Source organism: Triplophysa rosa, linkage group LG3 (assembly GCF_024868665.1).
Source record: "Triplophysa rosa linkage group LG3, Trosa_1v2, whole genome shotgun sequence".
Classification (NCBI taxonomy): Eukaryota; Metazoa; Chordata; class Actinopteri; order Cypriniformes; family Nemacheilidae; genus Triplophysa; species Triplophysa rosa.
The window spans coordinates 12,109,548-12,125,209 of record NC_079892.1 but is presented as its reverse complement, the minus strand read 5'-3'; the positions used below and the strand labels follow the sequence as shown (position 1 = coordinate 12,125,209).

The 15,662-nt window shown below is 37.8% G+C and overlaps 2 protein-coding genes across 5 annotated transcripts; both read right to left on the bottom strand.

The window, feature by feature from the left end:
• Positions 1-263: 263 nt before the first annotated feature.
• Positions 264-8,627, bottom strand: LOC130552196 (gastrula zinc finger protein XlCGF57.1-like). 4 transcript variants are annotated; one of them, XM_057330373.1, is made up of 3 exons: positions 6,493-8,627; positions 2,703-2,924; positions 264-2,301 (listed from the first exon to the last, which is right to left on the bottom strand). In XM_057330373.1, exon 3 carries the CDS (start codon positions 2,297-2,299, stop codon positions 734-736), a length of 1,566 nt encoding a protein of 521 aa, XP_057186356.1. In that variant the 5' UTR covers positions 2,300-2,301; positions 2,703-2,924; positions 6,493-8,627; the 3' UTR covers positions 264-733. The 4 variants fall into 4 exon arrangements, with proteins under 4 accessions (XP_057186356.1, XP_057186357.1, XP_057186358.1 ...); XM_057330374.1 differs by having other exon boundaries at positions 2,703-7,781; positions 7,912-8,627; XM_057330375.1 differs by having other exon boundaries at positions 7,912-8,627.
• A 633-nt stretch (positions 8,628-9,260) lies between these two features.
• On the bottom strand, positions 9,261-15,636 carry hic1l (hypermethylated in cancer 1 like). Its single transcript, XM_057329912.1, has 2 exons — positions 15,507-15,636; positions 9,261-12,528 (listed from the first exon to the last, which is right to left on the bottom strand). The coding sequence occupies exon 2, from the start codon at positions 12,495-12,497 to the stop codon at positions 11,115-11,117; it is 1,383 nt and encodes a 460-aa protein (XP_057185895.1). The 5' UTR covers positions 12,498-12,528; positions 15,507-15,636; the 3' UTR covers positions 9,261-11,114.
• Between the last annotated feature and the right edge of the window lie 26 nt (positions 15,637-15,662).

Genomic DNA, 15,662 nt, shown 5'->3' with positions numbered 1-15,662 from the left:
ATACCTGCTCTGGCGGCCATGACGGGGGAGGGTAGTGGGCGTGGCACTTCGATTGAAAGTGACCAATAGAGAGGTCTTTCATCCTGGTGTGTAGAGACCGCCCACTGAGCTACAGCTTTATTCGCAAGCAAAACTTTTCGACCCGCAAAAAAAAGACAGCAGAAAAGAGCAACATTTGATTTTTTCGTAATGAAAAGTTTTTGAAGGGCACCAAGAAAAATTTCAAAGATTTGCACGCAATGCAAATCCTTTTGTTATCCATTTTTTTGCGATGTTTTATTTTTTTAATTACAAAATAATTAATTTTACTCTCGAACACAGAATCTTTGATTGAATAAAAAAGATACAAAAAAACTCCATATTATACTAGGCTGAAAAAAAATGATGAGGGCACAAATTTTCAAAAGAGACTGACCCGCCGCACTGATATGCTATTTACAACAAACACAGCAATATTTCATGAAAAAATAGGAATTTAAATAGGCTAATTCAAAATAGGACTTTAAAAACACCACACAGACATATAAACAACTTAAAAAAATTAATTTTCATTACAGAGGAAATTTAACAAAATCAACTTTTTTACATATCATCAGCTTTGAAACAGGCCACAAAACAGTGCACCAGTTGCATGTTGACGCAGAATTCAACTTTGAACTGCACTGATCAGTTCAACTGCTTTCCTCCAGAGTGAAAACACAGGTGAGAAACTCTTTCCACACCCGTAGCACGTTTACGAATTCTCTTCAGGGTGAGTACTCATGTGTCTTTTAAGGTCAGCCTTAGTAGTGAAACTCTTTCCACACCTATGACATCCAAAAGGTTTAATTCCAGCGTGTCTTCTCATGTGCGACTCAAGGCTCAATTTCACTGTGAAACTCTTTCCACACTCGTTGCAAGTGAACACTTGATTCTGTCCAGTGTGAGTTCTCGTGTGTCTCTTAAGGTTGCATTGGGATGCAAAACTCTGTCCACACTGTTGGCATTGGAAAGGTTTCTCTCCAGTGTGAGTTCGTACGTGTAACTCCAGGGTATTTTTACATGTAAAACTCTTTCCGCACTGTTGGCATTGGAATGGTTTCTCTCCGGTGTGAATTCTCATGTGTGCCTCAAGGCTACCTTTACTTGCTAAACTCTTTCCACACAGATGGCATGAAAATGGTTTCTCTCCGGTGTGAATTCTCATGTGTCTATAAAGGTGACTTGTACTCGTACACCTCTTTTCACACTGTTGACATGCAAATGGTTTCTCTCCCGTGTGAGTTCTCACGTGTAGCTTAAGGTGACCTGAGAGTGCAAAACACTTTCCACACTGAAGGCATGCAAACGGTTTCTCTCCGGTGTGAATTCTCATGTGCGTCTTAATTTCTCCCGCACTTTTAAAACTCTTTTCACAATGATGGCAAGCAAATGGTTTCTCGCCGGTGTGAGACCTCATGTGAATATTAAGGTAACTTGAATGTACGAAACTCTGTCCACACTGTTGGCATGTAAAAGGTCTCTCTCCGGTGTGAATTCTCATGTGTGCCTTATAGTTATTGTTACATGTAAAACTCTTTCCACACTCGCGGCACGTGAATGGTTTCTCTCCAGTGTGAATTCTCATGTGTCTCTTAAGGTGACTTTGATTTACGAAACTCGTACCACACTGTTGACATGCGAATGGTTTCTCTCCAGTGTGAGCTCTCATGTGCTGCTTATAGCTAGTATCAAATGTAAAACTCTTTCCACACTCGCGGCACGTGAATGGTTTCTCTCCAGTGTGAATTCTCATGTGCCTCTTAAGGTGACTTTGATTTACGAAACTCGTACCACACTGTTGACATGCGAATGGTTTCTCTCCAGTGTGAGCTCTCATGTGCTGCTTATAGCTAGTATCAAATGTAAAACTCTTTCCACACTCGCGGCACGTGAATGGTTTCTCTCCAGTGTGAATTCTCATGTGCGACTTAAGGCTATCTTTACTTGCTAAACTCTTTCCACACTGATGACACGTGAATGGTTTCTCTCCAGTGTGAATTCTCATGTGCGACTTAAGGCTACGTTTACTTGCTAAACTCTTTCCACACTGATGACATGTGAATGGTTTCTCTCCGGTGTGCAGTTTCATGTGTTCTTTAAGGCCATTCGTAGAGATAAAACTCTTTCCACACTGTCGACATGCTCTCTTTTCCACTCTTTCCACGTCTCCTGTTCTCCGAGCTCCTTTTTGTGAAACATTCTGGGATTTTTGTGCATGCTGGCGTTTCTTATCAGCATCTTGTACCTTAGCTTTACTCTCCCTATTCACTTCCATCATATCTGAAATGAACAAATCCAACTGTTAAAACTCCACCAGTTTGACAATTGTACAAAACAACAGCACAAGCCAAGATAATTTCCAGGGAACACGGTCATTCAATGCATTGGGTATTGCTTTGCATAAAGTGTTTTCCATATAACAACATATTGTGTTTATTATAATCATTTTTGTGATGCCGAATTATGTTTTAGAACTAAAATCATTGCTGCCATCATGTTTCAGTGGTTTCGCGAGAATAAACCAATCTTTTTCTAATCTGACCATTAAAAACCAACAGACTGGTGACATTTGCATTTTTCTAGTGCTAATCTTCTGCATTCGTAGTTTACCCAAAACCACTTAATTCATTAAATTAGTTTTTTTTTAAATCAGTAATAAAGACTTAAATACAGAAACCAACCTCATTTGTTCTTTGGTCACTTCCATTTCCATTTTGGATAGTTCTGGATCTCTCATGTTCTCAAACTTCTCTTCCACCAACTCCAACAACAGTATGAAGAACTCAGTTGTACACCTGGAGTGATTTTTCTTCTCCTTGGTTTCTGGCATTTATTGGTGGATTGCTGTAGGAGGAGCTTTACTGAAGGCGTGAATCACTGCTGAGGTGAACTGTAGTTGTGATCTGGAGATGTTAGAGAGACATTGTCAGTAACTCAACACAACTCAGCTTTATTAAATCGAAGTAACTCAAATATTTATATTAGAATTCACCAAAAATATTAAGTGTATATTAAAAATATAATTTAATTTGATACTTGTTTTTTATTAAATAAACTTAATATATGTCAATTTTAGAGGACATTAACTGTTGGAATTTGAATCATTTTTTATATGTCCCACTGGAAATTTCAGTTAAATGATTTTAAAAGATTTTATTAAGTTAATATAACTTTATTTTTGTGATATTTACTAAGCCACATGAACTATTTTTTTGAGTGTAGCATCACTAAAAACAACAATTGTTGCCCAAGATGCTATACACTATATCAAATACCAATAACATTTACCACAAACAAATTACAAAAATAACACTGTACAAAACGACGAGCAGGATTTACATTATTTTTAAGTTTACTTAAAAAAACCTTTCACAAAATGTGTGAAACTGTGAAAAAAAACTTTACAAAAACATAGTAAGGAAAAATGTACTTAAAAAACTGGGTGCAAAACTTGTGCAAATAAACCCCCCAAAAATATCTAAATCCTACTAGTTGTTTTTTTACAGTGAACACATATTATGCACTCTTACAAATAAAGGTGCTTAAAAGGTTCTTCAGAGCGATGCCATAGAACCACCATTTTTGGTTCCACAAAGAACCATTCAGTTAAAGGTTCTTTAAAGAACCATATCTTTCTTAACTTTTTATAATCCAAAAAACTATTTTTTCGCCACAAAGAACATTTTGCGAAATAGAAAGGTGATTTTTAAGAGTGTATTTTAAGAGGTATTTTTAAGAGTGTATGCAGAGATTGACTGTAGGGGTGTGAATCTTTGGGTAGACAGCAAATTGAAGATCGTATTGTCTGATTGTGAATCAAAATGATTCAATTCTATTTGATTCACAATAAAAATATATTTAATTCAAAATAATTTCTGTTAAATTTGATGCACTCAACAACTAAGTTTAACAGCTCAATTCAGTAACTAAATTCAGTAGATTTGACCAATTACAACTAGGCCCCAACCTATTTCCAATCAGATTATAGCAAAACCCCTAAAAAAGACTTGCTTTAAATGACGGATATCAAATTTGGCATTTACCACAGCCTATTCAAAACACAAACATTTGTTTTGTAAGGAAATTTACATGAGAGCTTGAGATATCACCACTATTTTAAGCTTAAGACATTTCAACACTGAATGAAATAGGTGAAAATGGGAACCTAGATCAGCCTAGAATAATGACAGCTGTTAACACTGATGTGCCTGTTAGTACTGAAATAAAAAGCTTTCATGAAAATCAGCAGAAGCCTGACAGCTCCATTAACACTAATGGGCGTTTTCACTGTTAGGCTATTGTCACCAATGAAACAAACCTTTCAAGACATTGATTCTCAGTAAATATTAACCAAATACATTTTTTGTTGTGCGGTCTAGAAACAACTTTAAATATACAGCTATTATTTGTGGATTAAAGTGAAACTTTACAATAACTTTAATAATACTATACTTTAGTAATACTATGAGCAAATTACATAACATAAAAAACTTCTGTAATTAAATACAACGAAGCATTTTGCGATAAACATATGCGTTTTACTTCAAATATCATAGTAAACTTTAGTAAAATCATGGTTAATCGCCTATATCACCTATAAACAGTTCAAATAACCTGAAAACATGACATTTTGTTAAATAGTTTAACGTAAAGAAAAGCTGTATTTTGATGTTCGTGACAGTTCAAGGTTCGAATTTCAGCGAACTTCGATTTTCCCACCAGTGGTAATAACAAGTCTAGCTTTAAATAGTAAAAAAATAGTAAAATAGTCTTTATTTTATATATGCATATTTTAGAATCTTTTAGACTGTAAATCTTATTATATTGTATTGTCATTGTGTTGAATGTCTGTACTAGAAGCTTCCAACACCAATGGAAATTCCTTGTGTGTGCAAGCACACTTGGCAATAAAGCTCTTCTGATTCTGATTAATAATGCAAGAAATTCCCGTTTTGTTTTGAACTTCAGTTCAGTTGGAGTTAGTGAATAATTAAATGGCTTCTTTTGCGTCAGAGGGACTGTCAGACACAGCAGAAAGTGAGTAATTAAACTGATTTTTGATTAAGTGCCTAGTTGAGACCAGGGCGATTCTATGGTTAATTTATGTTTATGAAGTTTCTTGAAGACACCTTGAATGTCCTTCTGCTGTGCCTGACTTTGTGTCCGTTTCATTTTTTCTACAAAATTCTGTCTAAAAACGTAAACATCAATACTACTCAAATAGTATATTTAATAGCATATTTTCATCTGATTAAAGACAAAATCATTTAAACGTGAAGCTGTTCTTGGACATTGCAAACGAAAAAATATATAAGACTCTACTACGTAATAACGTTTGTTTATTCAAATTTACTATTCTACATCTTAAAATTCCAAGTGTCAGAAACAGGGCATTCCCACATGACGCTTGAACATTTTGAGTTTACTCGCTTCATTCGCGCGTGTAATTCACTTCACAACAGACGCGAATTCGCGTTATTGTAAGGGTTTCTGCCAGGCGGCTCCAGCCTGGGCTGCACGATAATTTATCGCGATATCACCAAATCTTATTGTAATCGAGCTGGCTGCGATATGCAATGTGTCGATTTTTTTTAATGCGTAGCTTGTCCGTGAAGCACAGCTCTGGGATCAGTAGGAAATGCTGCTCGATCTAAAAGCAGTGCGAGTTTGAGTCGCTTATAATGTACTTTTGAAAAAGCAACACCCGTCAAACATGATATAAATATACGTTATTATCATAAAAATACCTGATGAGACTTGAGTAACAGTGATAAAAAGATGTCCACAGGCATTTCCTAGATTCTAGAATGTGTTATGGTGTTCTTCTGCAGTGCGTATTTGGAGTTTCCGCACGAGAACACCCTCTGGCTTTCGGATGCAGCAGCATTTTCCCTGTACTTCACTCAAAAGCTGTGCATAAATCACGTGATATTAATCATCGGTTTATCGTGACAGCCCTCAAATTGAGTAAAGATCGTTTTTTACAATTTATCAGATTGTCCGACCTCCTCACTCACTTTCTTCCAAGCAAGATGCTTTTTATTCCCGTTTCGATAAAAGTAAGATGTATCGTACAGCTCCGGGTATCCACATTACAGCGACGATGATTTCGTCCTCCATTGTTGTTTCGGATTTCTGCCTCCGCTCGCTCCGACGCGAATTATCGCCAAAATTCAGATTTTTCAACTCGCGCGAATCACGCGTCAAACGCCCGAAACGCTCAATTCGCGCGTATTTGCATGGACTTAACATGTAAATCATTCGCGTTTGGTAGGAACGCAGCATTAAAACCCTAAAGGATTTTAGCCTTTACCACGTTACTGCAGTGATTGTGCCTTTAATCTTTGAAACAACAGGAAGAAACGTAACATAACGATTTCTATTTTAAGCGGTGGTGATGCGTCGCGGCTGAATAACACAACCAAGCTTTCAACATACATTAACGTATTTCATACTTAATTTAATACTTACAGGAACATAGACGTGGTCTGCAGTCTGCGAAATCGCGCTTCTCCTGTTTAAGCTGTGTATTCCGCGTCACCGCGTATAGTCAGTGTATCCAATGGCGTTGAGCATTGGTTGTGAAATTGACAGCACTTTAATCCAATGGTGTTGTAAATATACGGAACATAATTGGTAGTGAACCAGACAGTGAGTAGGTTTGTTCTACTTCAAGCGGCGCTGCAGATTATCACAATCAGAAGAGCTTTATTGCCAGCCAAGTGTGCTTGCACACACAAGGAATTTTCTTTGGTGCTGGAAGCTTCTAGTACAGACATTCAACACAATGACAATACAATAATAAGATTTACAGTCTAAAAGATTCTAAAATATGCAAATATAAAATAAACGACTATTGTACAGGAAATGTGGGATAATAACATATAAGAGACATTGTACAGGGTAGTATATACTGTAGTAGAATATACATATTAACAGATTGTATGTACACTTGTGCAAATGTGTTATATACATTTAGAAATAAAACATACATATAATACGGCACTATAGTGCACACTATAGCAGTAGTGAAAGTGGAATATTGCTCTTAGGTAGCAGTTATCTGTTTAGGAGGGAGATTGCCTGGGGGAAGAAGCTGCTTTTGTGTCTGGAAGTCTTGGTGTTAGGTGCTCTGAAGCGCCGGTCAGAGGGTAACAGTTAAAAAAGTTTGTGTGCTGGGTGTGTGGAGTCAATGATGGTTTTTCTTGCCCTGTTTTTCACTCTGGAATCGTACAGGTCCTGAAGTGTGGGCAGAGGAGCACCAATAATTTTCTCAGCACTACGAACTGTCCGTTGTAGTCTTCGTAGGTCTGATTTGGTGGCCGAGCCATACCAAACAGTAATTGAAGTGCACAGAACAGATTCGATGACCACTGAGTAGAACTGGGTCAGTAGCTCCTGTGGTAGGTTGAACTTCCTCAATTGACGGAGGAAGTATAACCTCTGCTGGGCCTTCTTTACAATGGAGTCTATGTGGGACTCCCACTTCAGGTCCTGAGAGATGGTGGAGCCCAGGAACCTGAATGACTCCACAGTATCCACAGTGCTGTCCAGGATGGTGAGGGGAGGAAGTGATGGAGGGTTCCTTCTGAAATCCACTATCATCTCCACTGTCTTGAATGCATTCAGCTCTAGGTTGTTTTGACTACACCAGGCAGCCAGCTGAGCAACCTCCTTTCTGTAAGCAGATTCATCACCGTCTTGAATAAGGCCAATGACTGTGGTGTCATCTGCAAACTTCAGGAGTTTGACAGAAGGGTCTGTAGAGGTGCATTCGTTTGTGTAGCGTGAAAATAGCAGTGGAGAAAGAACACATCCTTGAGGATCTCCGGTGCTGATGGTACATGTGCTGGATGTACTGAAATCAATATTGTGTGTTTTTTTACTCACCCACATGACGTTCAACATGTTTTAAGACCTCCCGGCATCTTCGGAACACCAATAAAGATATTTTAGGTGACATCCGAGAGATTTCCAGGCCTCCTCAGAGACATCATGGTTATAGTTGTTGTCAAGGTCCAGAAAAGTACAAAAGATATCGTGAAATTGATCCATCCGCTCATAGTGGCTCAATTGATTTTTTTTTGAAGCGACGAGAATACTTCATGTTCGAAAATCAAACCAAAAAAACGACTATAATCGATATATTCTCATCTGGCTTGTCAGTCAATGGTGCGCGTTCACGAGAGCACTTCGACGCATGCGCATTCGGTCGGGCCAAAACCCAAAACATCAGACATTTTGCGAAGATCAGTTTATATAGTACAGCGTACTGCTTTAAAAAAAATCCTTTATTTTGATTTATGATTAACAACAAAACGACAATAACAACATTAATCCTCCACAATGTGTAGTGAATTGTACCAACCCACATATATTACATAAACAAACAAACAAACAACAACAAAAAAATCAAAGAATAAAAAAGAAGGAAAGAAACGCTGTAAAAATCACACTGTGAAACCAGAAATCGATCAACAAATAATATAAATATTTAGCTTTTGTACTATTCACATCTTTTAAACAATTAACATTTAAAGAAAACTCCTCTTGAAAAACAATTATCCGAGGGGGGAGCGTGCGTCTGCTTGTAAACAAGAGTTGCGCTTCCGGGTTGTCATTCAGAAGGGCGTCTGCTCCCACCGATTGCGCATGCGTCGAAGTGCTCACGTGTACGTGCACCATATACTTACAAGTGTCTATTTATGATGGATTAATATCCAACTGCTTATTCTTTAGTGTTATTTCTAACTTTAAGTCTTATTGTATGCAGAGATCCACTGTGTGCATACAGAGCACATACAAATGCATATCAATACATTCCTCACAGAATTTAATAAAGTATATTCTTTGCTGTTTTAATTTTTACATTGCATATTAAGATGGTTGGTTAATTTGTAATTATCAACCTCTGTTCTCTTCGATTCTTGTTCTTTATATTCTGTAATGCAATACTGTTCCTTATTTTTTTTAAATAAAAAAATAATAAATACAAAAAACTTCTGAAAAACTATATTGCCTGGCGGTAGAATAAAATTCTGTATCAATATCATTAAATGTTTCGGTCTGCTGTGTTCAATTTATGAAACCTATACACATTTTGTAAAAAAATAGCCCTGCGTCATATACTGTTTAAAGTTCACTATAAGCCATGGCTTCTTGCCTACTTGAGTTTCTGTTATTATAGTAACATTGTAGAGTTCAAATAGTATAAATAATACAATAAGAATTATTGATCAGCAATAATTTTATTTTCATGTCATAACCGAGAACAACGTTGTGTACAATACACAGGACCTTAAATTCTTCAAAGAGTGTGCTTTGGTTTTAACAAACAGCTTGCAAATACTTTAGTATCTGTATTTCAGAACAAGTACTTGACATTTCTCGAAAGCACCTGAAAACCACATCAAACCATAAACATACACACAAACTGCAAGTGGTAGAAGGAGCTGCCGAAAGCTTCTGAAGGCTTGTTGGGTTTGTTGTCGAGAATATTGAAACACATTTAAACAAACACAGACAAATACAGCTGCAACAAACATCGATTAATGGCGCTTTATGGTTCAAAACGTTTATTGGGTAAGACGTGGGTCCCTAACATGTTCCCTGAGTTTTGTAAGGATGCAAATGTAAGTGTTGTCACAGTTTTGAAGTTCAGTTTCAAGTCCCATTAAGTATTAAAAAGTTCCTGAATATTCTAGAATTTAATGATTTACAGACAGTGTAAAAAAAGATAAAAACAAAAGATGTAAAGAAACCACACAAATTAAAAAAATCTCAAGATAGTTGATCTATTATTAAATGTATCCTTTTGATAGTTACCATAATAGGCAAAAGCTAAAAAACTGTTCATACAGCCTCAAATGTACATATTGTTTAGAGACCCCTCCAGCATGCAAAACGTGGGTACAACGTACAAAAGACCCAGCCAGAGGTAGTTTAAAATAAACATCTCGTAGAGAAATTAAAACACGCTAAGAAAATGATTTCCATATCTAAACAAGTGAAAGTATCAGCAATATATCAACCGATATCAGTTACATTAAAAATATTTACAGCAGGTTTCGCTTTAACGCTTTTGGTCTCACATCAACACTAAATGCATAAATGCTAAATCGAACATTTTCATTTTATAAGGACAATGCACATGCCACATTGGTAAAGCAAATACGAACAACATGCTATATAAATAAAGCCATTGGTTGAAGCATTGAAAAGAAATTCAAATGAAAAACTCCCGAAAGAAAGAAAGAAGACTCAAATATAAACCTGAATCGAAAGAAACATAAATTAGACTTAAATATTTAGCAAGAATATAGATTTGGTTATAGTTTTACAGTATTTCTTTAGCATTTCAACATTCAATATCTCTTTGGAACTGTACATGAAAACACCCTTAATGCTCGAGCGATAACGCATCACTAGCTCGAATCGCAACTCTACAGTGAAGTAGAAGCTTTCCCCCTGAAAAGTGTATGTTAAAACAGGCAGTGTGTTTCCTCTGTCCTGTATGTCAGGTTAAGCTTGCGATATCAAAATCCTGACTGAAACGCCGGAAGACAGCGAGCAGTTCTTATCTAACATGTAGTCTTACATAATCTCATACAGGCTAGTCAGAGGGTTTGGTTTAATCTGAGGTAGCAAGTTTGTGTATTCAAGTAAACAATCCAAATAGCTTTTATTATTATAGAGGTCTGTTTCTGAAGCATAAACTAAATTCATTGTTCATTACATTCGAGAGGTATCGCAAGTCACTGCTGTAAAAATCTCAAATAAAAAGCCTGTACTGCCAGGAACATTCGTTCAATTCTGAGAGGATTACACGCCGAGGTAACTACATCTCTAAGTGGATAAACGTTATGTTTTAACTACACACTAACAATAACGATAATTCATGCACAAGAATATTAAAGAATGTAATAAAGACAGGAGGTATAACAGCAGGAGTTGGTATTTTGGAGAATGGCATCGCCATTCTTCTCCAAAGATCTGGAGGAATCTTCACAGCATTCATTTGAGGGTGAAATGGAGATTCGCTCCACCCACACCAACGCAATATAAAGATATGACTTGAGGTATCGTTGAAGTTTCTAAGACGGCGATGTATGCATCCGCATGTGACTGATGAGGTTTCTCTGTTGCGTAAACTTGCCCCCGCACACCTGGCACTTGTACGGTTTCTCCCCCGAATGGACCCGCATGTGCTCGGTGAGCCGGTACTGCCTGGTGAAGCGCATGCCGCACTCTTCGCACGCGAACGGCTTGAGGCCGAGGTGGCTGCGCATGTGGCGCGTCATCGTCCCGCGCTGTGTGAACATCTTGCCGCAGATGTTGCAGGGGAATGGGCGCAAGGTGTCGACATCTTTTAGGGACTTTGGTGGACATTGTTCCACGTTCTCAGGAGTTTTTTGCGAGGCTCTGGTGACTCCAGGGTCTCCGTCACCTTCGTCCTCCTCCTCAACCTTCACATCCATGTCTTCATCCATATGGGTCTCCACGTGGGATTTGAGGCTTTCGGAAGATGGGAAGCCCTTTTCACACGGTATGCAAACGTAAGGGTTTTCCCCCTCGGCTTCTTTGATAAACGTCTCCTTTTGATAAACGAAATGAGCGCTGCCGTTGTTTGGCTTTTGGCTTTCGTCTTGCATTTTTTCTTTCTTTACAGACAGCTGGACAGTGAACGTTTGATTCTGACTTGGTTGATTTCCTCTGCTAATAGGAATGTAACCATTGACCTTGGATTTCCGGCGGGATCCCTCCCGTTTTCTTTCTTGAGCTCCGTCTAAAGGAATTATCCACTTTTCTTCTTTTGGAATACACTTTCCATTTATTCCTAGCTGGATGTTGTTGGAGACCGTTCTGGGTACAAAAACCTCATTCACGTTGGTCTCGAAATTAGACGTCTTCTTGGACAAATCCAAGCCCAATTCTTGTTTTTTCCTTGAAATGTACCTGCTTTCGGCATGATTCCTCTTTTTGGGAGGTGTCATGCACGTGTACGTTTCAGTGTCCGACGAGTGCTCCTCAATCCCCCTGTCGTGCAATTTCTTCGAGGTAGGAGAAGAATACCGCGGCACACGCAAGGAACCCCCACGAGCTAGGTTACAGAGGGAGCCGTTTTGGTTGATCTTAGCGGAGCACAGGTTGGCGAGGTCATTGAGCTGGAGATAGTTAGCTGTGGTGAGCAGAGAACTCAAATCCAGACCCTCAAGGGTCTCGTCTGAGAAATGGCCAGTGTAAATGAAGTCCAGTATCTGTTGAAAAACAACAGGGTCCACCATATCGGGATCAAGGTGGATGAGGTTGTCGTGAAGAACGAGGGATTTGAAGTAGTGGCTGGTGGCGGCAAGGACGCTTTTGTGGGCGCGGAAGAGTGTGTTTTCCACCATGATGATGACGTCGCACAGGAAGCCCTTGGAACGCTGTTGGTTGAGCTGGAGAAGCAGTTGACTGGCGTAGTTGGGGAGCTCCATCGCCTACCCTTGATGTCTTGCATTGGTGTCACTGTAAAGCAGGAAGACACGGTTATTTTGGCTTAACACAGATGGTTTGAGTCAACATGTATTGCGAATTAAAAAATATGTCAAACAAAAGTTTAACATAAGTGTTACTGTAGTCTAAGATCTGAAGACATAAGAAAATAAAACCATGTTTACACCAAAATCGATAACTAAATACAACTAAGTATACACAGCAACAGAAGATAAAATAAAGTTTATTGTTAGCTTGTTTGGTTCTTTAAATTCAAATGTATTTTGATCAATGGAGGTCAATGTTTTATTGTTTACCCGCTGAAAAAAAAAAACAATGATTACAACATCATCGCTCCTCTGTATCTTTATTGTTATGCTGGGTTCACACCAAACGTGAACAATCGCGTTCCACGCTCTTTATTGCTCACGGGAAAAGTTCGTTATTTTCACGTGGGCGACGCAATCTGACAGATATTTTCAAACTTCGCGGAAGACGAGACTTACGCACATTCACGGCAATCGCTCCGCCCAATTCACGTCATTCGCACCACCTGCCGCAAGCTCGCGTCTTTGCATTGATTTTGTATGTAATTTACTCACGCAAAATGCTTAATTCGCGTTTGGTGTGAACCTAGTGTTATAATTGTGGTGTGGACTCATCAATTCTCTTAAATTTCAAACAATCTTTTAAAATTTAATACCTATCAGTCTTGATGTGAATAAACCTTAAAGCTGGTCATGTCACGACCAAAACAAAATCACCATGACACCCATAGTTTTCACCAAAATAACATGGTCACTACAGTAATTGCTACCACATTAAAAAGTATGATGATAATGTTTTAGCACCAATACAAAATTAAGTTAGAGATGAGCAATTCCGTGAAAATGTCAACTTTACCATGAAAAAAATAAGTTTTTACCAAAGGTTTTTACTACACTAACAGCACATATAGCCTATTATCATTTGGTGGTTCAAATACCCATGTGAAGCATTCGTTTTATTTTTAGTGCATGATTTTTCATAGTCAGGTAAGTGCAATTTTCAGTATTGTTACATTTATAACGGTACATATTCCTCCTAAATGGACACATGAAAATTAAAATAAACGAACTATTTTTTGTTCAATGAAGAGGCATCCCTTCTCTATTTGTTGGGTATTATTGCTTCTGGTTTGAGCATTTTAATTCACAGAAATCCAACAACGTTTGTCTCCTAAAGACCCTGTCCATTTTTTGTCTCCTAAAAACCGTGTCCATTTTTTGTCACAGCCATAATGCATGTTTATTACTCTTTAAAAAAAAAAATAGAAACCCTTGTGCATAGACTGAAAATTTTCTGATGGTTAAACTCTATTAACAAGGATTTAGTAAAATATGAACAAATGGTTCAGTATATTGGTAACAAATACATTCTTTGAGCGTTTATATGTCACATCCATAATGCTGGAATTGCCCAGATTATGAAACACTTTTTATTTTGTATATTTTAAAACATGATTGTATCGATAATTACAGTAACTACATTTTTATTTTTGCAGAAATCACCATCATATTTTAAAGTGATTTTAGGCAAATTAGGCAATACATTAACATGACCCCAGTTAAGGTCTTTGCACATACAGTCCGAAATTTTCGTATGCGTTTTTTCGTATTTGCCTCTCGTTTGTACGGTGCCTCTGAATTGTTAAAAAAGGCCACTCAAAATGCTTGACGGATGCGAAAAACGCATAAAATCGAACCCGGTCCAATTTTTTTTATGACGAACGAAAATATCGGAGGCAGTGTGTAAATGTAAATGTGATTGACACAACGTGAGGTCGTATTTATTTTTTAACGTGCGGAAATTTCGGACGCAAATTTTGGACTCAATGTGGAATGGGCTTTAGAATCTAAAGTTTTCCTGTATCGCTCAGGTTTAAAATACATTAAATATACATTTAAAGAACTGAAGATCATGCGGTAACACATTACAGTAAGGTTTCATTTATAAACATTAGTCAATGCAATGTGTTGTGTTATGCATTAGCTAACACAAACTAGCATGAGCAACATCATTTTACAGCATGTATTAGCCCTTGTGTTAGTTAATACCAATACCAGTAAGTTCATTAAATAATGTCAACTAATATTTTAATTTTGAAAACAATAGTTTAAATATGGCGCATTCATAGTAAAAATCATAGTAACCAAAGATTAACCATAGTCTAACAACAGCAACCACTGTTTAACTATCATTGTAGTAAAACCCTGGTTACACAATCAATCTACCAAAAAACATGGTATTACTTTTACTATAATAAAACCATGGTTAATTTTCCTAAAAAGAATAAATGCTGTGACTGCTCATGGTTAGTTCATGCTAACTAATATAGTTCACTAATGCTAACAACAGAAACATTCGTGTGAAGTGTTAATGATCACGGCTTATTGATTATAAACCATACACGGTGAAATGCAAAAAACTGCGCATGTGCGAATTAATTACGACAGCTCCCCGATTAACCGCATAAACCGTGATACGAACGACACAAACAGTACGGTCAACCGCGAGGTTTCGTTTGGTTTGTTAAGATAAACACCAAAATATGCTCGTCAAGACTAAACCACAAGCCCGGGCTTGTGAAAACACTCGGGGGTAAAGCACACGTATCCGCGTCTCAATAAATGCGGAACTGCGGACACACAAAGCGATGAACAGTTGCCTGTATATACATCAAATAAACCATTTTTCCGTCTTTTGGCATTTCAACGTGATGACTTCGATCATTTGGAAGACGCGAGCTTTTAACGATTTAAAGATCGTTTAAGGAAACAACAGGAAATGATACCTTGCCAGGCTGGTATGGTTAGGTAAACTGGGCAGAAACGAACTGATCGTGCAACGCATTTAATGCCAGTGCTGTTACACTAATACGTCCCAATGACGACCATTTAATGTATTTAACATAATTCTGATGTTTAAATCGTATATATGGGAAAACAAACGTGTATGCACGTTGGAAATACCTTTTAAACAAGGGCAGGGGTCCTCACTTCTCCCGTCGTCATCAAAACGCCATCTTAGGAGCCTGTGACGTAGCCAGCATGACCCCTGACCCAGTTGAGACCGGTCTCACCCCCCCTTACCTGTCCTGCTCGAGGTATTACCATGGTTTTACCCTC